We start from the raw sequence: 22,550 nt of genomic DNA on the forward strand, positions 1-22,550 counted from the left end.
CCCTGCAGAGTCCTTTGGGAAGAAGAGGTGTGTGCCAGGTTTTAAAGCATCTTCGCTCTCTGCCTGAAGCTAGTGGAAGGAGCCTTGGGGCGAGGAGCCGGGAGAGATGTTGTCTTGTTCCTGGATTCCTTCTGACAGTAAAAGCTGAGGGAATTGGCGACTTGACAGCAAAAAAAAAAAAACCCAACTGCGGGCTGTCCAGGTCTGTGGAAATACACAGTGAGCCCTCCTTGAAAAGCCTGCCTGTCAGCAGGCTAGACTTCATGTTCTGAGATGCTTTCCTGTGTGCCAAACCTTATCCAGACGGGAGAACGAGGACCCTGGGAAGGGCTGCTGGGAGCCAGGGTGCAGCCGTGCGAGGCCGTGCTGCACCACTGAGCCCTGCAGGGTGCAGAGCACTGCCTGGGCAGGGGACGTGCTGTCAGGGGGCACAGAGGGCAGGGGGAAGCCAGTATCTTCCTCCTGGCACTGTTAGACTGGCCATCAGCTTGCTGTGAGCAGGGCTGGGATTGAGGAGTGGGTCATGGCACTGAAGCCTAACGTGGAGAGGAGCAATGGGAATTGTGGATATGCATATGCAAGAAAGAAGCTGGGGAAAAACTGGGGAAAAGAAGCCTAGAACCAGACAGCTGGAGCGAAGACCTTGGATGAAATAAGAGCAGTGTGGCCCTGATTCTTGGTCCTAGTGGGGCCAGCGAGGAGGTGCTGTTTGCTCCCGTGAATGTGCTGCCTAACCTCTTGCACTCGCAGCTGCTGCCGTGCCAGGCTGTGTTTGCAAGAGCTGTTCTGATTCTGGACGAGCTGTTTCTCCATCCAGGCCCCCTTTTTGGACTCTTGCCCTCATCTGCCATATGTGCCTCTGCCTCGCCAGACCCTTTTTTGTTGCGTGGCTTCGGGGGGGGGGTGGATGCAGATTCCCACTAATGGGTTGAGTTACGGAGCAGAGCACACTGTGAGGGTCCGTAGTGCTGGTTCTGCCTGGTCCAGAGCATACCCAGTGTGCCCAGACTGGATTGCAAGAGCAGAAAGGGTGGACATAACCCCCCCTTCCCTGTGAGATGTGCCGAGCAGTTTTGTGTGGTATGGTGCAGGGATTTATCTGGGCCTCATCTCCTTCTGGGGTAGGAAATCTGCTGCTGTCCTTCAGCAGAATTGGTCCCTGCTGCTCCCAGGCTGGTGGCTGTTGTGTCCTGGGTGACCAGCCTGACATGGCAAGTGGGTCCCTTGATGCCTTGAAGACATGGATGTCAAACCACGTGCACATGGGTGCTACCAGGAGCTGCCTTAGTGAGAATATCTTGATCACACAGACAGCCTTGTCCTGTCCTTTAGGGCTTGAACCTGATACAGTCTTGGGGATGGTGGCATTTGGGTCTGCTGGCTCCCTGGGTGCTGCCTTTCCATGCCCAGAGGAGAGGGGACAGCTTTCCCCGGACTGCTTCTTGTGTCTGATGGTGCTGGGTTGTCTTGTAGGGCACGGACGCTCAGAAGATGACTGCGGGGATGAGAGAAGCCGCCACCGTGACAGCCATCTCCTGGCAGGGCGCTTGGAGAGGGATCAGGAGAAGCTGCTCAGGTGAGGGTTGGAGGGAGATGGGGGTCTTTTGCCACAGTGCCACAAGCTGTACTGAGGACAGCCTGTCTGGAGAGGGGACAGGCTGGCATCCATCCTGGTGAAGTTGCTGGTACCAGCCTCGCTGGTGTGGAGAGGAGCGCTGAGTCGGGTACCGTGGGGTTCTAGGCAGGTCCTCATAGACTGCTGCAAATCCATATGTGCTCCAGTGGGATGGAGAGATGAGATGTTTTGTTCTGGACGTGATGTTAACAATCTCCATCACGGCTCTCCTTGGGTGTCTGACCCTGGTTTGCAAACACACTCGTCCTACAGATTGGTCCATACTGGGGCTCCTCTGACTGTGCAGTAACCTGCAGCTCTCAGGTCCTTCCTCACTCTCTCTTTTGCCTCCTCCTCCACCAGAGAGAGCAAGGAGCTGGCAGATTTTGCCCGGATACACCCTTCCAGCTGCACCACCAACGGTTTGAACTCCAACCTCATGGTCACAGGAGGCCCAGCCTTGACGGGCTCTGGGCGCTGGTCTGCAGACCCGGCTTCGCACTTGGCAGCCCACCCCTGGCTCCCCAGGACCGGGAGCCCCTCCATGTGGTTGGCTGGACACCCCTACGGTGAGTACCCAGGAGGGAGTGGGGTGTCTCTGGGGTGTTCATACCAATGCTATCCAGAGGGACGTGTTGCTAAGTACCCAGTGAGGCTTCTGTCAGCTTGCAGGGGAAAGTGAAGGAGGTATTGTGGAGCAGTCAAATGGTAGATGACTTCTTGCGTGGGTAGGAGCTGCCTGCAACCCCCTGAGTTGTGACCCGTGTTTCTTCTTCCAGGACTTGGTCACCCTTCCCTGCACCAGGGCATGACTCCAGGCTTCCCCCCTGCCATGGGGGGAGCTCTCCCTTCTGCCTACCAGTTTGCCAGAGACCCGCAGTCAGGGCAGCTTGTTGTGATCCCCAGCGAGCACTTGCCACACTTCGGTAAGTGGCCCTGAAGGCCGTGCTTGGACAGCTGTGGAGGAAACAGGCTTTGGAGAGGGCTGGGTAGGAGTGTACATACCCACGGGGACCAGCAGCTCGAGGGTGGGTATGAGCTGACCTCTTGCTAAGTGTGTTTCAGAGATGGAAATGTGTAACCTTCAGCAGTGGCTTCTCATTCCCTGCAAGACCCTGTAAACTTTGGGTCTTTGGTTAGGAGAAATGATGTGAGGGCTCAGCCAGGGACTGTCAAATCAAGCAAGTCAGACGGCCCAGGACCTGTGGGGTGGTGGGAGTGAGGCTGCCAAGGGGAAGGTGGCACCCTTTGTCCCTCTGCATTTCCAGATGTGTTTCTTTTAGCCTGGTATTTGGCATCCCCCACACCTTGGGACTGGGGTAGGGACAGTTGTCCTCAGCGATCCTGAGTCCTCTAGCTGTGCCCATTCTCCTGCCCCTCTGACTGCATCTCTGCTCGTTCCCCAGCGGAGCTGATGGACCGTGCCCCCCCACTGTGGCCTGCCATGTACCCCCCGACCAGGAGCTCCCTCCAGCATGCTCACCAGCTCCAGCTCCTCTCCCATCAGCAGCTGCTGCGGCAGCATGAGCTCTACATCCTGCAGCAGCAAGCCGCTCACGCCATGGAGCTCCAGAGGAGCGCCCAGCTCGTGGTACGTTTTCCAGAGCTTCTTGCTTGGGTGTGAAATGAGCCTGAAGTGTCTAGGGGGGAAGAAGCAGATGTGGCTGCGTTGCAGGTGTGTCTCAAGGGTATACAGATGCATGGAGAGGTCCTGCCCTGGTCCCTGCATCCTGCAGAGTTAGGGTGAGTTTTGGAGGAGTTGGGTGTAGAGCTGTTGAGTGGTGCTGTCAGCAGAGCTGCCCAGCAGCAGCATGACCTTGATTCCTTCCCTGGGGATATATCTGTTTAGTTAAGTGTCTGTCTTCCCTGGGGATGTGTCTGACCAGTTCATCCCTGGTCACCTCCAGACAAACCTCCCAAGTGGCTCAGAGAAGGAGCTGCAACACTGGCTGCAGTCACCCTGTGTCCTGGAGCCATCTCCCATTTACCAACTGATTTTGGAAGCCGTGAGCTTTCACTTCAGCGATGGGCACCTGTTGGATTTTTATAGTGGTCACCTGGTTTTCAGCCTTCATTTTACATGTTCTTGCTGGGCTGAGACTCAGAAGTGGAAAGAGTTTGCTTTGGGTGCAAGTGAAAGTTGAGACACCCTTCACGTGACTCCTGGAGCCAGGAATTTGTAAAGAAAGCTGTCGCAGATCAATGTCATCCTCCATCAGGTTGGCCTTAAAATGGTGTTGGGCTGAGGAACATGTGCTTTATTCCAGCCCATGGGTTGCTAAAGACCATGTTTTGGGTTGGTTTGGTGGCAGAGCTGTGCTTTCCAGGGGCACCTAGAGATGTGGTGTTGAGTTTTTGCTTTGCTCTTGCCACAGGAGAGGTTGAAGGCGAACGAGCAGCGTGCAGATATGGAAGAGAAGGTGACGAAACGGAGCCTGGACAGTGCCAAATCAGGCCTTTCCTCCTCTGCCTCGGGACTGGTGCACCGAAAACCACCCGTGCTGTCTCCCAGCGCCTCCACATCCTACAGCAAGGCTGTGAGTCCACCTCCCCTCTCTCCCAGGGCCTCACCCGTGTCTGTGCTCAAAGCTGAGGTGATCCAAAAGATGGAGGAACCACCTTCGCAGCCAGCCTACTCCTACCCCGCCACCCCCAGCTCCCATCCTTCCAGCCCACCCCCCGCCTCTCCACCCCCTGCCCCTGCCATCCCTCCAAAGGAAGAGGCACCCGAAACTGTGGAGAAGAAAGACCTGGAGCTGGAAAAAGAGGCTGCTGGTCCATATCAGGCCTTGTTCCCAGGTAAGAGAGCCCTGCTTTGGCAGAGTCCCGTTGTGTTTGTGCCTGCCTCCTTGTTTCTCCTCAGCTCTTTCCTGCTTCCATCCCTTCCCTTAGAGAATACCATGTAGCTCCTCTAAAAGGCAGGGAAAAGGCAAGGACCAGGGGTGGTGTGATGGACTTGGATTGATGCCTGGGTCTTAGAGGCACCTGGAGCTGTAGGCTCTTGTCTTCCCTTGGGTTGAGCCTGGGTTGGTTCCTCCAGGACTGAAGTCTCAGTAGGAGAAGGATGCAGGAAACAGATCTCTCTCCAGTTGCCAGGAGAGTGCTGGAAAAAAGGCAGAAGGGACCTCTGGTGTGCTGATTGCTCTAGGCCAGGAGAGAGGTGCCCAAAGCAGCCAGTGCTTCCAGATAGGAAGAGATGAGAGATGAAGGGAACCCATCTCTTCGCGAGAGAGGTGCTTTGGAGACCTGGCCATTACAAGACCTGTCTCTTCTGATGTCTTGCAGAGATCCCGCCAGGATACCCATTCCAGTCCCTGCCTCCCTCCTTTGGAAGACACTATCCCTACCTCCTCCAGCCCACGGCAGCATCTGATGCAGATGGCCTGGCTCCTGACGTCCCATTGCCTGCTGAAGGCTCTGAGCACATGGAACTTTCCCCAGAGGTCAAACCCATCCACCTGTCTCCGTCCAAAATGCTAGAGCCCATCCAAGCAGCAGCAGAAGAGGAGTCCTTGGAAGAGAGGGTGAAATCAGAGGTGCAGATGGAGGAAAGTCAAGAAGGCATCTGTGAGCAGGACATGGGGCCTCTGAACATCACCACCTCTGCTGCCGTCCCAGTGCAGAATGTGGACAATTGCAATCTCCTCCTGCATCAAGGCGAAGCCCTGGGTGCTATGGAGCAGGACCAGGAAGACCTTCAGAGCTGCCCACCTCCTTACCAGGTTGTGGCCTGCCCTGCAGAGGCAGAGGCTCAGGCAGAGGCTGGGAGTGGAGCAGAAACCTGCTCCGTGCACATGGACTATGACGGTTCGCTCGTGCACGCTGAGAACGAGCCACCTGAGATGGACTTGACGCCCCAGCGGGAGGAGACCTCTGTAGCGATGGATCTGCAGAGCGACGATGTGCCCCGGGGGAGGGAGTTCCCCAGCCTGCCCCCCGAGGAGGGGGAGCAGGGGCCAGAGATCCCTTCCTACACGGAAGAGGCAATCTCTTGCCAAATCCCATCCCTGGACATCAAGCCGGGCGACCCTCTGGCTGGGATGAACGCTTTGGTGGCTGCCACAGAAATGCCTCAGGCTTGTTCCTTGTTGACTACTGCCAGCGTCACTCCGTCCCAGGTGAAGGTGGAGGTGTTACCTGACCAGGCCTTGGAGCACTCCTTCCTGCAAGGCATCACTTTGCTGAGTGAAATTGCAGAGATGGAGCTGGAGAAACGGAAGCAAGAAATGCAGAGTAAGTTGTAAGTGTGTGCTCTGGCCAGCCTGGGGCCAGCTTGGGGCTCCCTGCACATCATTCCTGTGCTGTCTGGGCAGAAGAGACACAGGTGGGATCTCTTGCAACCTCAGCCAGGCAGCAAGGAGAGCATTGCCCTGAGTGGCAGGAGTGGCCGGTACTTTGGATGGGATTGGAGCACAGGGGGTTTGTTGCAGAAGGCTGAGCTACGTGTGGCTCTTGTACCGCTCTCCCCTTCCAAAGGCCCTCGCCATGTCTAGACAGTGTGTGGTATGCGTAGCGGAACCGGAGCCCCAGTTGCCGAGAGCTGCCAGGGTAACACCCTTCTGGCAGGCACTGAGTCTGCTGTCTGTTGGGGTTTGGCACAAGAGGCCCCAGTAGCTCCAGATGATGCTTTCCAAGAGCTTGGCAGGTCCTGAAAACCTCTCACCTTCCAGTAACTTCCTGAGGTGAGACGTGGTGGGAACTGCCAGTTGCACCATGGCTGGGTACAACAGGAGATCTCACGTGGGGTGGGGAGCCAAAGGTGGCTGGGAGGCTCCTTGAACTGCCATGGTCCAGAAAGGGACACGAGCCTCTCCATGTGCCTGCTGAAGGAGCAGTCTTGGATGGTGAACTTCTATAGCTCTTTTTTTCCCTGTCTTCAGCAGGTCCAGAGAGTTTCCCTGTCCGGCCAACACTAGAGAGTTTGCTGGCTGCCAGCACCCACATGCTCATGGAAGTACTTTCCACCCCCTTTATGGAAAGTCTGAAAACCATCCGGCTGCCTCGAGAGCTGAATCCCAACAAAAAATACAGCTGGATGCAGAAGAAAGATGAACCCGTAAGTAGCTCTTAGCGTGGCTGAGCCGGAACAGCCACAGTGCATCCGCTGGCCGCAGCGCGCTCCCCGTGCCGCAGTGTGCCACCCGGCTCGCGCTGCGCGGGAGTCGATGCAGCGCGGTGCCTCTTCCTCCCTCCTTGGTGCATCAACACCATTGATCTCAGCAGGACCCTCAGCAGCCCCAGGAGTGGTGGTTGTAATAAAGAGCCAGCAGGAGCTCCTGTGGTACTGCTTGAGGGGGGTAAATAAAGGTAGTGGTGGGAGGGTTTTTCCTTGGTTTGTTTCTTTGCTGACTCTTCCCCATGGGAGAGACTGACAAATTCTTTTCTACCCACTAAGTAAGTGTTCTGAGGCAGGGAATAGTTTGATCTTTTGAAATAAAAGAGACTCCATGGGTGTGTTTTATTCTCCAGGTTCTTTCCCTCCCAGGCTCCTTCAGAGCTTGTCCCATGCATAAGTCACTGAACCTCTTCGTGTGGCTGGTTTTGCTTGGGTACTGCTCCAGGGCTGTGCTTCTTGTGGGTGAGGGTGCTCTGCTCTGCTTCCCTGCCAGGCTGCAGATCTTGGCCATTGTAGGGACACCCCAAGTGTGCACCACCCTTGTCTAAGTGGGGGCCTGGACACGTCCTGACCTTCTCTCCCCTTCTTGCCTCCCCACTCAGATGTATTCCATCAAATCGGCCATCGAGAACATGGACGCGATGGAGCTGGACTACAGGATGAGGCTGGCTGAGCTGCAGCGGCGTTACAAGGAGAAGCAGCGGGAGCTGGTGAAGCTGCAGCGTCGCAGGGACTCTGAGTAAGTCACAGTCTGCTCACTTGGTCTTTCTTTTTCCAGCTGGGCACTTTCACTGCCTCTCAGTCCAGGAGAGAAAGCAGCCCTCCATCCCTCCCTGTCTCTTCTCCTCTCCTCCTGGTATGGCCCCGCCAGAGCTTTGCACAACACACTCCTAGGCTATGTGACACAACAACCCCATCACTGGTGAATGCAGCTGGGAGACCGTATTAGAGACAACCTTGGCTTCAGCAGCTCAGTTTAGCAGTTTGGTGACAGGCAAAGGTTCTGGGTTGGCTCCAGTTCTTGCTTGCTTTCTTTTTAATTTTTTTTCAGCTTTTTAGTTTTTTGGATTTATTTGCTTCTCCCTCCCCCCTAGTTTGTTTTGCTTTTCTTGGTTGCAAAATTTGATTTGGCTTTTTTTTTTTTTCTCCTTTTTCCCCTTTTTTTTTTGTTTGGTTTTTTTTTTGTGTTGCCTTGGTTAACAGTGAAGCGTGTGGTTTTTTTAAAGGGAAAAGCATGACGAGAAAAGTAGAAGCTTGGCAAGAAGAGGCCCTGGAAGGCCCAGGAAGAGGAAACTTGGATCAAGCGCTCTGTCACCCATTAAGGAGAGAGGGAAGAGTGACAGCAAGAGTGGAAAGTAAGGCTGGAATTTGGGGAAGATGGGAAAAATGGCAGGGTCGCTGCACCAAGGTCTTTACTTGGGGAAGAGTGTCTTGGATGCAGCGGGGGCTCGCTGTGGCGTTCTCTCAGCAGGCTGGCCTCTGGCAGTGGCGGTGTTGTGGAAGTGTGTGTACACTGAACGTGAGCGTGTCCTTGCAGTGAGAACATGGTGCCAGCCTCCTCCCTCCCTGCTGGTGGAGCACGTGTCTGTGGTGTTGGGTACAAGTAGGACAGGCTGAGTTGAGCGGCGGTGAGGTGATGTGGAGCAGCTTGGCTGGGCAGGGGCCTGGAGGTGTGCTCTTGGCGTCGAGGAGTGTGGCCTAGTGTGCTTTCAGGAGAGCAGGCGGTGCAGGCGGGTGCTGTAGAACTGATTGCAGGGTTGCTGATGTCAGAGACTGGAAGGACAGTGCTTTTCAGGTTGTCTGCTTCATAGGGCCTCTCTTTTGGCTGTGTTTCTGCTGTCTTAATCTGTTCCCTTCATCAATGGGAGCTGGTTTTGCCTGAGCTCTCTATTCCAAGTGCCCAGACAATTCTGGCCTCAGCTTACTTCTCTTTTGCAAGTCCAGCTGCTGTTGTTTGGATCCCTGGATCTCACCACCATTAGCCCTCTAACCACTCATAGGTGGCCAGGAGACCCCAATGGAAAGGCACCTCCGAGCTGCCTCCCTGCGTGCTGGGTATTTCTGCAAACGTCCTTTGAACACTGCAGATGAGATCCAGGTGCCCAGCTCCCACTGACCACTGAAAGTCTGTCCCCTTGGTAGCTCTGTGATTTGCTGTTCTTGTTCGGAGGTGCCCAGAGGTGGCTGGAGTTGTGCATGTGTGCGTGCGTGAGCGTGTGGTGTGTGCATGTTCCTGCATCGCAGGAATGCTTCAGCAGCGTGACCTTGGGAGATGGAGGTGCACCCTCAGCCCACATTGAAGGCCTGAGGTGTTGGTTTAGCTGTTCATGGAGGTCAGCAGAGAGGACGGAGGGGAGGGGAAGTGCCTGGAAGCTGAGGAGGCTGCCCCGTGTCAGTGGCTTTGCGGTGGTGGTATGGCCTGGGCCAGCAGGCTTCGTGTGAAAGAGGAGTCTTATGAGAGCTTGTAATGGAGGCTTGGTAGAGGTCATGAGGTGCTGACTGATCATCCATTAGATAGTTCCTGGAGACAGCTGGGGAGCAGTGGAAGATGTGCTTACAGTCTCACCTACTTTATTATTTTTTTATTATTATTTATTTACCCTCTCTTTTCCCCCCAAATCCCAAAGCGAGACCAAAGACGCAGATCACGAATGCCTCTTGTGTAGAAGCCAGGCTTGTAAAGCAGAGCGCCTGCCCTTCGAGTGAGCCAGTCCCTGCAGTGCCCTTGTCCTTCCATGTCACCCTGTGTGGCACTTCCTCGTCACCTCCTTGCTCATAGGCAAGCAACCAGAGCAAGTGTCTGGGCAGTGAGGCACTCAAGAAGCTCTCTCTGCACCTACAGGGTCCATGAAAGCAGGGGTGGGAAAAGACCTACAGGGCCAGCTCAACTGTCTGTCCTTCCCTCTGCTGCTCCGTACCAAATCGGGCACTTTCAGTGGCCACAACACCAGTTACGTCCTTTAAGAGACCATCTGGCGGGTCTCTGATTCCAGACACTCTCATCTGTACTGGTGGCCAGGAGCGTGCAAGAAGGGCTCCTTGGCTCTGCTGTTTGGTGGAAAACCCTGTCCAAACTGCTGTCACTTCACAGTGGACTTGGCTCCTGTTGAGGATCCCCGCTGTCCTAGGAGACACTTAACCCTACTTTTGAGCTTGGTGGGGATCACAGGGGGAAAAAGCACCCCACCTTGACCCATCCTGTGCTTGGCTTGCAGACTGAACAAGTCCTTGTTGCTCTCCGAAGACTCTGAGACTGGTGAGGGCATGAAGAAGAGGCACAAAGGGGCCCTCCCGGAGGAGGATGAGGATGTGGAGAGCAGCAGTGGCAAGATGAAAGGGAGGAACCAGAGCTGGGAAGAGCACGATGCGGCTCCCAGCTTTTCAAACGAGGTCAGTGCCCTCATGGGAAACATGGAGCCACAGGCCAAAAGCAGATCTCTTCCCTGCTTCGTTAGTGTTGCCTTGTGCTGGGTAACTCCTAACTTTATAGCATCCGCTCACAGTTCACATGGGTTTAGAAACTCTTCCTGAGAGGACTGTCTGTGCAGTGGAGGGGTGTTTACAGAGGCTAACATTGGCATAGGGATGTTGGACCTCTTAGGTAGGCAGCAGAGAGGGAAATGCCTTTGAGCCAGGCAGAGCTGCTCTGAATCCCAAGCAGTGCTTGACTTACCCCTTTGCCCTTTGAGATAGTGGAGGGGAACAGACTTCTGAAGAGGGGGTTGAAAGGAAGTGCAAGCTCACTAGTTTAAATGCAGGGTTTTCTTCCACCACTGTTGAGGCAACAGGGTATTTAGTGGAGCTTTAAGCTGCTGCTGAAATCCCAAATGCATCCAGGCGAAGTGCTGAGTTCCAGCTGCTGTTATCTGGCTGGGGCACACGTAAAGTATATTTACTTTTTTCAAGAAGCAAGAAAATACTGAAAAGGACCCAACAGCCCTGGGTGTAATGTGGTGGTGCTGATGCTCTGCTGAGAGGTATTTGGGTCTTTTTGACATCCCAGCCTCTGGAATGGGTTGATTATGTGGAAATCGGTATTTATTGGGCTGGGGTTTTGGGTAAAGAAGATTTTTTAATCCTTGTGAGTTAGAAAAAAGCTTGTAAACCCAACCTGAACATAGCCTAAAAGCCAGAAGGTGCTGCAAAAAAAGAACTCCAAAACATGTTGTTCTCTGAACATCTTTCTTTTGGAAAGAAAATTCAATTTTTTTGAGTTAGCCTTGTGATTTTTGTAGCTCTCAATAAGGGTAAAGCTGTGCTGTTTGCTGATATCTTCCTCTCCTTCCTCCCTAGCATCATGGTGGGTTATGGCAGCTGGGGCTTGAGACCATCATTTTGAGGCCTTATTAACTAGCGTGCATGAGAGACTCTTATGAGGGCTGGTAAAATCACTCAGGTCTGCCCATGATATCTGCTCTGTATTCACCCATGTCTCTTCCTTCCACCCCAGCAGTTAAAGCTTAAGAAGAAGAAGGTGCCATCGGATCAGGAACAGCTGGCCAGCAAGCTTGACAAGGCCCTGTCACTTACCAAACAAGACAAGCTCAAATCCCCCTTCAAGTTTGCTGACAGCTCTGGGGGAAAGACAAAAACTAGTGGAGGTGGCAGCAGGTACCTCCCATCCCATGAGGCTCTGCCAAGCAAGGAGGAGAAAAAGAGCCTGGCCAAGAACCTGGGCCTGTCGTTGAAACCCACCAAGGAAGGTAAAAATAAAGTGGCTGCCAAAATTAAGAAGATGGAGATGGGGTTAAAAGTCAAAAATCAGCTCAAGGTTTCCCATTCACCAGCAATATCTGAAGTTAGCAGCTACTCTTATAGTAAGTAATTCCTCATTTATCTCTTCCTACAGTGTAATCCCTTGTGGGGGCTGGTTGTGGGGGTTTCTGGTCTCATGCAAGGTGTCTTGGAGATGGGCCTGGGTTTGCTTATGAGAGAAAGGTGACTTCTCCCCAGCTAATCAACACTGCTGTGTCTTGGTGAGCATGAGTTGACTGGCCAACCTGCTACCCAAGAGGTAGCTGACATGAGCATCTTTCTTCTTGGCCTGTGTTGTGCCAATCACCAGTGGGGAAAAAAGCTTTAAAAAATAAGTTGACCCACGTTCTTGCTTTTGGTGGGAGTAGACACTCTCCATTTGCCTGTCAGATGAGGACTCCAAGCCTCAGCTCCAGGAGGTGATTAACAGTTGACTTTTGAGGACCTTGCTGAGTTGAGTAGAAATGGTCTTAGGATGCCATGGAGTCAGTTGGAGGAAGCAAAGGCTGCCAGGAGGCACTGATGTTCATAAGTGTTCTGCCCTTCAGTGTTGTGGCTTGGTTCCTGGTTCACTGTGCTCAGGCTTCCCATCTGTCTCATCAGCATTTGGCTCCATCCCAGCATCCTCTGTACCCAATTGCCACTGCTGAACCCAGAGTGCACCTGAGGAGAAGGTTCCTGCAGCTTAGCAGAGCTGGGGACTCCTGGTACAGAAGGAAAAAGCTGAACTGCAGGTGATGTTGGGAAGGCAGCAGAAACAGAGGTAGAGTCATTAATGGCTCAGGCAGACAGTGGGCAAAGAGCACTGAGGGAATTGGGAGTTTATGGGCTGAGGCCCAGTTGTGTAATTGTCTTTGCTCACTTGCATACGCATCTTCTCCTGTGGTTGCAGCTATTTACGTCCCATGTTAAAACCATTACGGGGTGTTTGTATGCATAACAAATGTATCTCTTGGTGCAACACTGGTTCAGAAATTCCACTAATGAGGAAGATGATGAGCTAGTGATTCTCCAACTGAACAAATGTTTGGCATGAAATTAGCTATTTAGGTGGCAAAATATGAGCCATTGTGTCCACTGGTCTTGAACACAGCCTTTGGCTGGTTGTGCTCTACACACCACCCAGCAGTTTTGCTCTTCAGTGTACTTCACTTCCAAGGACAGATGCTCAAGCCCTAACCTGGGAGCTCTGGAGCTAATAGAAGCACAGGCTGTTGCTGAAGCAAAAAGCCTTGGCTTCTGGTGGAGGGAGCTTTTGCCATGCCTTGGCACTTGGCACTCCAGTTCCATGAACAAAACCTCCCTCCCAGACTTAAGCGAGTTGCTGTTTCACCCCTCTCCTCCCCATTGAGTCTCCTGGTGCAGGAATGTGCCCGTTTGCTTCATGAATCTTGGCACAGGTGGATTGTTACCAGTGAGGAACCTGTTCTGAAATGGTTCAGCTTTGATGTGTGGTTTTTCAGCTGTGTGCAGGATTAAGGGAAGGGCTTCAGCCTGTCTTCTGGTCACTCAAGCATGATGGATTTGGGGAGGCAGGTCGAGCATATGGCAGCACCTCCCATGACTGGTGGACTGCTCTTGTGGAGGAGGAGAAATGGGACTGAGGCCAAGTCCTTCTGCCTCCTAACCTCATGATTTTCTAGCTTGAATCGTGAAAACCTTCGGCATAGATCCAGAGGGCAAGCTGAGAATGCCGTTCCCACAGATTTTAACAGAAGTCAGACACCCAAAATCATTTGCATATTTGGGCTTTGGGTCTCCTGAACTTGCTATGCCTCGTTCCTTCATCTCCACAACCAGCACAGTGGAGGTGGGGAGTGAATGCCTGACCTAGGCTGACACTTGAGCATCTGCTGCTGCTCACAGGCTGTAATGGTCCCTGCTGCAATGTCCATAACGTTGTGAAGCTGACAATGCATTCATGAGCCAGCAGGTTACAATTCATTCTGGCTTTTATTGTGTCCAGGGGTACCATATACTTCTCGTTCCACTCATCAGATAACAGAAGGGACCGCTGGATAACATCTCGCTGTCTATGGGCCTTGGCAGCTTTGTAAAGCTGCAGTTTACAGGCCAAGATGCTGCTTGGTCCCTGCTCCGTTTCAGTATACTTTGTATTGCAAACTGCAGAGTGTCTGGGGTGGCACGATGTGGTTTGACATTTGGAGGTAGACATGTTGTCTTCTTTGGCAGATGGGCTTGCTCCTGCTGCCCATATCAAAATCCCTCTGGGAGAGTGGGTTTGTGTAGGAAAGGAGATTTAAGTCAGAGTGTTGAATGTAACTGTGGTTAAGTCTTAATTCAGGTCGATGGCCCTGTTCTTAGCATCACTGTGCTTTGGTGGACATCTTCATAGTGGAAATGTCTACCTCAGTTTTCTGCTCCTGAGCTGAAAACACTCCTCAGATCTTGTCTTAAGGAAGGACAGGAGTTGTTCGGCCAAGGAGGAGAGTGTCTATTTCTGACCAAAAGAAGGGAAATATGTATTTCTGTGTTTAATTGGCTCCCACTTGTTGAGCCTGAGACTTGCGGTGATAGAAGGGTCTGGTGTGGGGGACATGACAGCACACGGCCCCTCCTGCAGCCATTTGACCCTCTCAGTTTACAGCTTCTTCACAAAGAAACACACCGAAGTGCCCCCCAAAGAAGAACCCACCCAGAACCCCCCAGACCCCCATTCTCTGACATAACGCTCTTCCCACCCACTTTGACCACAGATACGGACTCGGAGGAGGAGGAGGAGGGATCCCTGAGGGACGAGTGGCCTGCGCAGCCCCCGTCTGCCCCCAAGCCACGGCCTCCCAGTCTCTACAACACGGCGGCCAGGAAGGGTGGCCGAGCGGCCGGTGGTCCAAAGGCGGCCCCCCGCAGTGTCACGGCCGGGAGGCCGCTGAAGCCGAAGGCAGCAGCGGGCCGAAAGCAGCCCTTCTGCCTGCTGCTGCGGGAGGCCGAGGCAGGATCTTCCTTCAGCGACTCCTCGGAGGACTCGTTCGATCAAGGTTACTAGCTTATAGCAAACGCAACCCCAAACGCACCCTTCCGCCATGTCTGTGTGGGAGCGGGCAGGGTGGGGGGATAGAGCAGGCAAGGGGCCTGGCGGGCTGGGGTCAGCCATTTTGATGGTCGGAGCCAGGGTGGCCATCTTTGTTCTTGGCAGCGTAGCCTGCTTTATCAGCCCGACGTTTATTTTTTATCCTTTTTGTACCTGTATCATTGTGATATTATTACCAGCTGGCTCTTTTAGAGCTTTTATACCAACTGGGGTTTAGCGTTCACCTCTCCCTGCTTTCCTGTTCCCTTCTTCCCTTCAGTTTTTCCCTCACTTTCTTCCTTGCTGCCACCACCACCATTATATTATTATTATTATTACTTTTATTATTATTTTATTTCCTATTATTTTATTTTGGCATGGGCCTTGCAGAGGTTTGGAAGGAGGTTTGCTTTTATTTTTGTTCTCTTTTAATTGCTTCCTTTTTTTTTTCTCTTTTTTTCCTTTTATCTCTTTCTTTTTCCTTTTTTTAATACCGGGATACTGTTGTGTGGCCGTGTGACTTGATGTTTGTACTGCGATTTGGTATACCAAGCTTTATTAAACATATCGAGTTCATTTTTAACTAAACCTGTGTACCTTGTCTCTCTTGCTGTGTCTCTTATCAGGCGATTAGGTTGCCGCTTCACTTCATCCTGCTCTGCATCCCCCTCCTGCTCCCACTCCCCATGAGTAGAACTGGAATTAACCTAGTCTGGGGTACTCTCTATTATTCAAATATCCCTGCTGCCTTTGTCCAGATAAAGCTTAGGCTTTTCCCTCCCATCCCTTTTTAATTTCATTTTTACTTTGTTCGCCCAGTTTTCGGTTGGGTTTTTTCTCTTTTTCCAGTTTGTTTCCTCTGTTGACAGACTCTTGAGGCACACCAGTAAACATGGAGGCGCTTGATCCTTGTTGCTGCTGCAGGAGGGTGCTGGGTGTAAGGTCCCTATTATTTAATCACCAGGAATTTTTCTTTTCCACTTCTTAAAATGTATATGGCAAATTTTTATGTCTCTTTTTGGGTGGTAATATTCTTTCAGATGCCCAGATGTAACCCATGGTATTCAAGGATGTGGCAATTACCGCATTAAATTTGACTCTGCAGTTTTCCTTCCTCACCCTCACCCCAATTTTTTTCTTGCAGCTTTTTTTTTCCCTTTTTTTTTTTCTTTTTTGGTTAGCCTGTCATTAGTACTTCAGTGAGAAAAGAGATTACTTGAGACTTTTCCTCCAGAGACACAAGGGGTTTCTGTTTTAGAGCGCACTCATTAAATAATAATCATGGGGAAAGGTCATTTTAATGAGCTCTTGGCTCCCAAAAGAAAGTAGCTCATCTGGGCTGAATGCTAAGCAAGAGCATCCCCAGTTGTTATCATCTACCTTACACAGCAGATCTGGATGTAGCACAGCAAAAGCTTTTTAGTATTTCACACTGCTCAGACGGCTGTTAATTGAAAATGGGCTCGATAGTTTTGCTTTTGTTTTGTTTCTCTTAGTTTTTTTGATGTTAATCTCTTTCATGCACCTGTTTGTTTTTTCGTCCCTCCAAACCCAACCTCCAAAGAAAGATAATTTCAGCTAAAAAAAATTATCAAACACAGCAGAAAAGATACAGAATGCTGATTTGGTTTGATGTGGCTCTGGGTTGGACCCACCAATGCATTTGAAAGAAAACCGAAAATAGAGAACTGTGTTTCAAAGTAAAAAAAAACCTAATAAATTCTTTAGAGAACTCAAAAAGTTGTGGGGATCGTGGATTTTATATAAGTGTGAGATCGCCACATTTCCATGAAGAGTCTGTGTTAACTTCCATTCTTCCCTTCCCTGTTCCCTCCTGCATCTTTTCTTTGTTTATTTTGCTGCTGTTGGAAATTTTGAGGATATCAATCCCTTTTTGGTGCCAAGTTCTTCAGGGATTTTGGGGTTTGCTTTTTGGTTTTGCTCCAGGTAAGCAGATAGGTAACTTGCCCCTAATTGGCTTTGTCTATTTTTTCCAAGTAACCTGTCTGCTTAAAAAAAAAAAGAAAAATCCCAGTTTTATGGGATAAAGTTTGGGGCGGGGAGGGGATACGGGAGGAGGTTGGGGAATCTGGAACAAATGGGGAAATGCATTGTCAAACCCTCTGGGGTGTCATATCATGGTGGGGAAACCAAAGATGCAAAACCTCCTGGGGTGGGAGGTGGGCATGGGGTGGGGGGGAGGTGGGGAGGGATTATTGATTTACCGTTTTTGGGCTTTTCTGCAAATGGCTTTTTTTTTGGGGGTTGTTCTTTCTCAGAAGCATTACTTGAAGGGATATTTGGGTAATAGGGTTTCTAATGGCTTTCCCTGATACTAAACCGATTAATAACCTCAGCTTTTCTAGAAGTGCTCGCTTTCTCCTTGCAGCTGCTTGACCAACCCTTTCACCCCTGCCCCTATCCATGATGCTTTGAATGTCTGTGTCGGTCTCTTGCATTTGCTCTCACGCTGCACTAAAGAAGCAAAGTGGTTGGCTGGTTGTAGGGCAGACACTTCTCAGCGAGGGTCACTAGCCATGAACCTGAACCTTGACCATTGTTATGTAGGTAGGCAAAATCACTTTTCTTTATGTCATCTGTCAGCCTCAGATGTTTCGGTGTTACCTCCGTGAATAATGACACGTAGCTCTTTGCATTCTCTTGGTTATTTTTAATTTTGAAGATGATTGCTGTCCACTTTTGACTTTTCCTCTGTCCATGAAGAGTCTTGCATGGAAGATTTGCTTGTGTGTTTGTGTTTGAGGACTCCAGAAATGCTTTATTGTTTGCAGATCACCTTTTGGAGAACCCCCTTAACCCAGTGAAAGGAAGGATTTGCAGATGGGTCCAAGATGAGAAGGCACTGGGCTGTCTGCAGAGGCTCTGCCACTGTCCTTAGAGGTTTCTGGGGCATGGTGCAGACTGCCCTTATTATCAGGGGAACTGGCTGGCCATGGTCCTGCCCGTACCTCTGTCAGAGGTAGGAATAGCTGCAGGAAGACCTGTTTTCATCTGGTTTGAGATAGAAGAGACAGGGACACGTGCTTTCTTGCAGACCAAACACTGTGTTGCCATTCTGATAATGGGCAAAACTTGTGGTCTTTCATCCAGTGGCCTTGGAGAGGAAACTGCTGATGTGGGCCAAAGCCACGGGAGACCTTTGAAAACCATCAGATAGGTAATATGATGAGCTTTGTGAGGCTGAAGACCAATACAACCCCCTCCTCAATATTGTGTTTTCCTTGAAAAATTATTACCTTCTTTCCTGCTGTCCTTGCCCTGATTTGGAAGATTGTTTTTATCCCAATGAAAATAAAGCACCCCAATCCAAGGATATCCTGTTCCCTACGCAGTCATTCCTATGCAATAGTTGTTATATTTTTAATTTTCTAAGTACTTCTGGAGTCAGCAGCACAGCACATATGGGGGCGGGGGGGAGAATCTTCCAACAATGACAATTGGCTTATTTGACAAAAAGAAAAAGTATGATCTTAAATTGGATGTTCAAAAATAAGTAACCTCCAGAATTTGGACAGATCACACAAATCAGACGTCAATGACCCAGTAGCTGTCTAAAGTCTGCCTGTACTTAGCCTGCTTTGTATGCTGTAGGCCTGCTTGGTGTTATGAGAAAATCATGCTATTTTTTTTACAATGTGAAATGACTCTGTTTAAGTGTGTGTTTTTACTCCCCTCCCCTTCCCAAGCCTTTTCCCTCCACACCCCCCCTCAACCTGTCTTGTTACATCAGTCTTTAAAACCCAAATTGCTTAACCCATTTCTGTTCCATCATTATCAAATCTTCATTTACTGCTCTCCTACAGCAAAATACCATGGCAGCTTAGCTGTTAAAAGCAATGAGAAAGATCAGTGCTTTTCATTTGGTTTGGGTTTTAATTTAATGCAAGTAAAAATTTGAGGAAAAAGATGGTTTTTATCTGGCATCAGTAGCATTTAAGTATGAATTTATTGTTTGTTTTGGCTGTGGAGTTGTATGTACATGTGTGGTTGTGTGTGTGGGTATATACACACATATAAGTGCTCTCAAAAATGGCAATTAGAAAATACTTTTAATTTTGAATACTTTGGCTCAGTGTTAACAGAACTACTGTTGAAGGAAAAAATAATTTTTTAAATGTCTTTTTCCCCCTACTGTTAACTGAAAATCACTTTTTCAGGTGGAAAAAATGGAGGCTTCCATTGTGTTCAGGTATCCATGCATACTTCATTTTAAGCCCACACATAATTTGGGTACAGTAGGAGTAAAACTCCTGCTTCACACTAAATACAGGCATTATTGTCTCTCCAAGAGGCTGTGCAGATGGCCACGGAGCACCAGCAGCTTACTTGCCACCCTGACCATAAATTTGGGGGGGGTCTTAGTTTAGAAGCATGTGGGTTTGGCACGGGTTCCCAAACATGTTCTTTTTGTTTCCCTCGTTAACTTTCCTCCCTGGGAAAATGAGGAGCAGGGATTGTGCTGCACACGTTCGAGTGGAGTTAGCAAGATAATGCCCTCACCACCAGAGGTGGAGGAGGACAGACCTGTGCTGGGAATGTATTAAAATGTGCTTATTTTCAGGCTGAAAACTGAATCTCCTGCAGATAGAAAGATAAGTGTTTGGGTAAAGATGCTGACAAGAGGCGAGCAGTGGTTGTCTTTCCATAGTGTGACAGGGTGTATTTCAGAGAGGTTAGAGTTACTGTATCATATATTTCCTATAGCATGAGTAATAGCCACTTTCATCCTGGCTGTTCAATCTGTTTCACCTTGGTGTGTTTGGAATGGGGTAGCTGCTGGGTACCCCTCTGCCCTTGCATGTGTAGTATCTAAAGAAGGAGCGGTGCTGCCCGCGCTCTGCACGGCCCCTGGGCAGTTTGGGCAGCTGAGCCAAGGGTGCTGCAGGGGATTTGTGGGGGATTCTCCTGCAAACTTTTCCCTCTTAGGGCTTCTTTCCCTCCCCAGGTTGTCACTGAGCCACTCTCTGCTCAGCCAGCTCTCTTAAGTTTGGCATGAGAGCCTTTGTAAAGATAGATATTTTTTTCTTTTTTCCCCTGATTTTGCTGAGAATTACTACATTTTGGAGCCAAGTGGGATGTGTGGAAGCGGGTCTTAGTACCCCACGGTGTGTTACTGAACTCAGGCATGGTTTTGCTTCTTCACAGGCAGGTGGTTTCTGCCTCTCAGAATAGCCAAGTTCATCTGGAGTTGTTTTCCTTTTGGCAAAAAGTGGTAGAAAACCAGCAGTTTGTGCCCCCTTTTTGGGGAGGGGGAGGAATCTGATCCTAATTTGCTGCGGATTTTTTTTCTTCCTTCTTTTGCATGTGGCTTTTCTGCAAGTAGTGAGCAGGGCTGTGGATTTCGTGGTATTTATTGCAGGACTGTGGGTTGAGGAGCTTTTTTTTATATCACAAGGAGCAAGTCTGAGCAACTGAAATGAGGAAGGGCTTTTTATGCGGTGAAATATTAGTATTCTGTGACTGTCTGATGATGTATGCTACAGAGAAAGGCTTGCCTTGTTAAAAAAAATTAGAATAATAAAAAAATAGCCAGCTATTGCTTCATTTGATAAAATGCAGGGATGCTTTTTGATACTCCTGCTATTTCTGATGTCATAGAAAAATAGTCTGAAGTAGAAAAATAACACTGTGTTGGGTTTGGGGTTTGGTTTTGTTTTTTTGAGCAGGGTAGTGTTGAGGTTTTTATCCATCCCGGGGGGCATACGTGAAAAGAAAAGGATTTTCATGTTCATTCCAGCTCATTTTGAAGGGATCTGGTTTCTCATTTGGCTGGCTCTCAGGCGTGGGGGTAGCAGCTAGTGGGGAGCTGGCGAGTGGGCTCAGCTGGGGAGAGCAAGGCTCCTGCTAGCGGTGGAAATTCGCCGGCAACCTCCCTGATCCTACTTAAGCCCTCAATTTCAAGAGAAATGAAATATCTTTTCCAGGCCCTCTATTTTTTCCTCCCCTTCCCAATTTAAAATAAATAAACAAAGAGATAAATACGTGCTCCTATATGTGTGTGTATACGTGTGTGTGTGTGGTGTGTGTGGCTCTTGCTCACCGGCACTAACCGGATGAGATGCTGTTACAATTAATTGCCTTTGAGCTGATGACAGACTCTTGGGAAGTGCTGTAGGAAGAGAGAGGTGCCACTCTCAGAGCATCAAGCCCCAAAATACCTGCAGTACACACACTGTAAAGGAAAATCCCAGCCCACTGCTCTCTGCGGGTGTCAGCCGAGGCAGGCAGCAAGGCTGGTTTCTTTGCCAGAATTAGATTTTGGGCTGTGGGCAGCTCTTCCTGCCTTGTGCCAAGCTGGGCTTCCCTAGGCTGAGCTGTAGAGAGGGAAGCGAAAGGCAGGGAGACTTTTGAGGCAGAGCATTGAAACACTCTTCCTTGTCTCCAACACTACCTACACTTTTCCCCCTTGTGCATTCCAAATCCATCGCTTCCAAATGATTATTTCCCTCCCTCCCTTTGCATTTTTGCCTCCTGCCCTTTCCTCCTCTCTGTGTCCTCCTCGCCTCCCACCATGGCGCAGGCTGATCTCTGGTATTCCCCTTCCACGCTGATCTCTGATTCTGATTACACTAATGGATTTTGCTATGGAGGAAGAGGTGGTGGGTGGGAGGGGAATCCCACAGCTCCAAGGTTGGGATTTTCAAAGGAATTAAGTTTTTAATTCCTTCTGAAAGCTGCAGGGAAAGGGTGCATGGTGTCCTTTTCAGACCTCTGCCAACACCCTGCTCTTCCCTCCCTTGCCTTGAACGGGTCCTCTTTGCGGTACCCTGTGTTGCCGTGTCCTTCAGGGGTGGTGGTAGGCAGGGTGGTAGCAGCTTTATGGCTGCAAAGACACGGGTGTGTCTCTGACCAACATCTTCTAGCCCAGCTCATGGGTGGCTCAGTGCTGCTTACGTGAGCGGTGAGCAGCAGGAGAGCGTATCGGTTTGGGTTGGAAGTGTGGCTCGTGCACAACTCCTGTGAGATTTGTAACGGGCTCCCTCTTTTCTGCGTGCTAGATTCTAGCTCAGAGGAAGAGGAAGAGGAGGATGAAGAAGAAGAGGAGGAAGCGGAGGACTACGGGATGGATGGCAGTGACAGGCTTTCATCGCCTGCCCTTGATGAGAGCGGCCTGGGCCTTCTAGCAAGGTTTGCTGCCAGCGCCATGCCCAGCCCCATCGTTCCCCCTCCACTGTCCATCATTCAGCTGGAGGCCAAGCAGAAGGCGAAGAAGAAGGAGGAGCGGCAGAGCCTCATGGGTGAGTTGTGTACTTAGGGTTGGTCATGGGGGGCAAGGTAGAAGGTTCAGGAGGTCCTCCAGTCCTGCAAGGGTGCAGGTTGTTGCCTAGACACTGATGATTTTGTCTGCTTGGTCCTGATGACAAAGGCAGGGGAATTGCCTGGTAAGAAAATAGGAACCAGTCACAGATATGGCAGGTTTAGCACCCATGGCCATGGCTTCCCTAGGCACAGTTCCCTGTGGCTTTCTCAGAGTTTCCTTTTTTCCTCCCTGGTGAATCCTGAGCAGTCAAGCTGTAAAAGCAAGTGATGGGATACTGTGTCCCCTTGGACAGAGTGCTGAGGGCAGTGACGTGCTGTTCTGTTTTAGGGAAGGAAGCGTGATCTTAGATACCCAGGAGAAGCAGAGATACCCAAGCAGAAGATAAACCCCTTTGGTCAGCTTCCTCATAGAAACTGGCCAGCGAGACTTGGAACACACATTCCTTTCTCTGCTCATGTTTGCAATGCCAGACCCTGGGTTTCTGTCCCCATGTCTCAGTTTCAGTGTGTTGCACATTAATTAGCAGTTAGATTTCTTCCCCTCCCTGTGTCCTGCTGCGCAGGTGCCTGTTGGTGACGTTGTTCCCGGTCAGACAGATCTACATGGGCTCCATATATAAATTCTCTATTAATATTTATTAAGTGATAATGGAATTTACAGCGTGCTTCAAAATGGGAAAGGATGCTTCCTTGGGAACCCAGCTTGCTTTAGCACAGTTTCCATGCTCTGTGAGGCTTCTGCCAGCTTGTTC

At 50.4% G+C, this 22,550-nt stretch overlaps 1 protein-coding gene across 1 annotated transcript in view; it reads left to right on the forward strand.

The window, feature by feature from the left end:
* Nucleotides 1–22,550, forward strand: part of TNRC18 (trinucleotide repeat containing 18) — a gene marked incomplete at its 5' end in the record, with an annotated part of 53,405 nt that overhangs the window by 21,239 nt on the left and 9,616 nt on the right. Inside the window, 13 exons of the mRNA XM_084271301.1 lie at nucleotides 1,474–1,576; nucleotides 1,979–2,184; nucleotides 2,395–2,541; nucleotides 3,022–3,206; nucleotides 3,991–4,414; nucleotides 4,901–5,848; nucleotides 6,499–6,671; nucleotides 7,334–7,470; nucleotides 7,958–8,086; nucleotides 9,947–10,121; nucleotides 11,182–11,548; nucleotides 14,204–14,485; nucleotides 21,537–21,776. Coding sequence (XP_084127427.1) covers nucleotides 1,474–1,576; nucleotides 1,979–2,184; nucleotides 2,395–2,541; nucleotides 3,022–3,206; nucleotides 3,991–4,414; nucleotides 4,901–5,848; nucleotides 6,499–6,671; nucleotides 7,334–7,470; nucleotides 7,958–8,086; nucleotides 9,947–10,121; nucleotides 11,182–11,548; nucleotides 14,204–14,485; nucleotides 21,537–21,776 — 3,516 coding nt within the window. The remainder of the gene's footprint in view (nucleotides 1–1,473; nucleotides 1,577–1,978; nucleotides 2,185–2,394; nucleotides 2,542–3,021; nucleotides 3,207–3,990; nucleotides 4,415–4,900; nucleotides 5,849–6,498; nucleotides 6,672–7,333; nucleotides 7,471–7,957; nucleotides 8,087–9,946; nucleotides 10,122–11,181; nucleotides 11,549–14,203; nucleotides 14,486–21,536; nucleotides 21,777–22,550) is intronic.

The sequence above is a fragment of the Gallinula chloropus genome, assembly GCF_964237585.1.
Source record: "Gallinula chloropus genome assembly, chromosome: 15".
In the NCBI taxonomy this organism is placed as follows: domain Eukaryota; kingdom Metazoa; phylum Chordata; class Aves; order Gruiformes; family Rallidae; genus Gallinula; species Gallinula chloropus.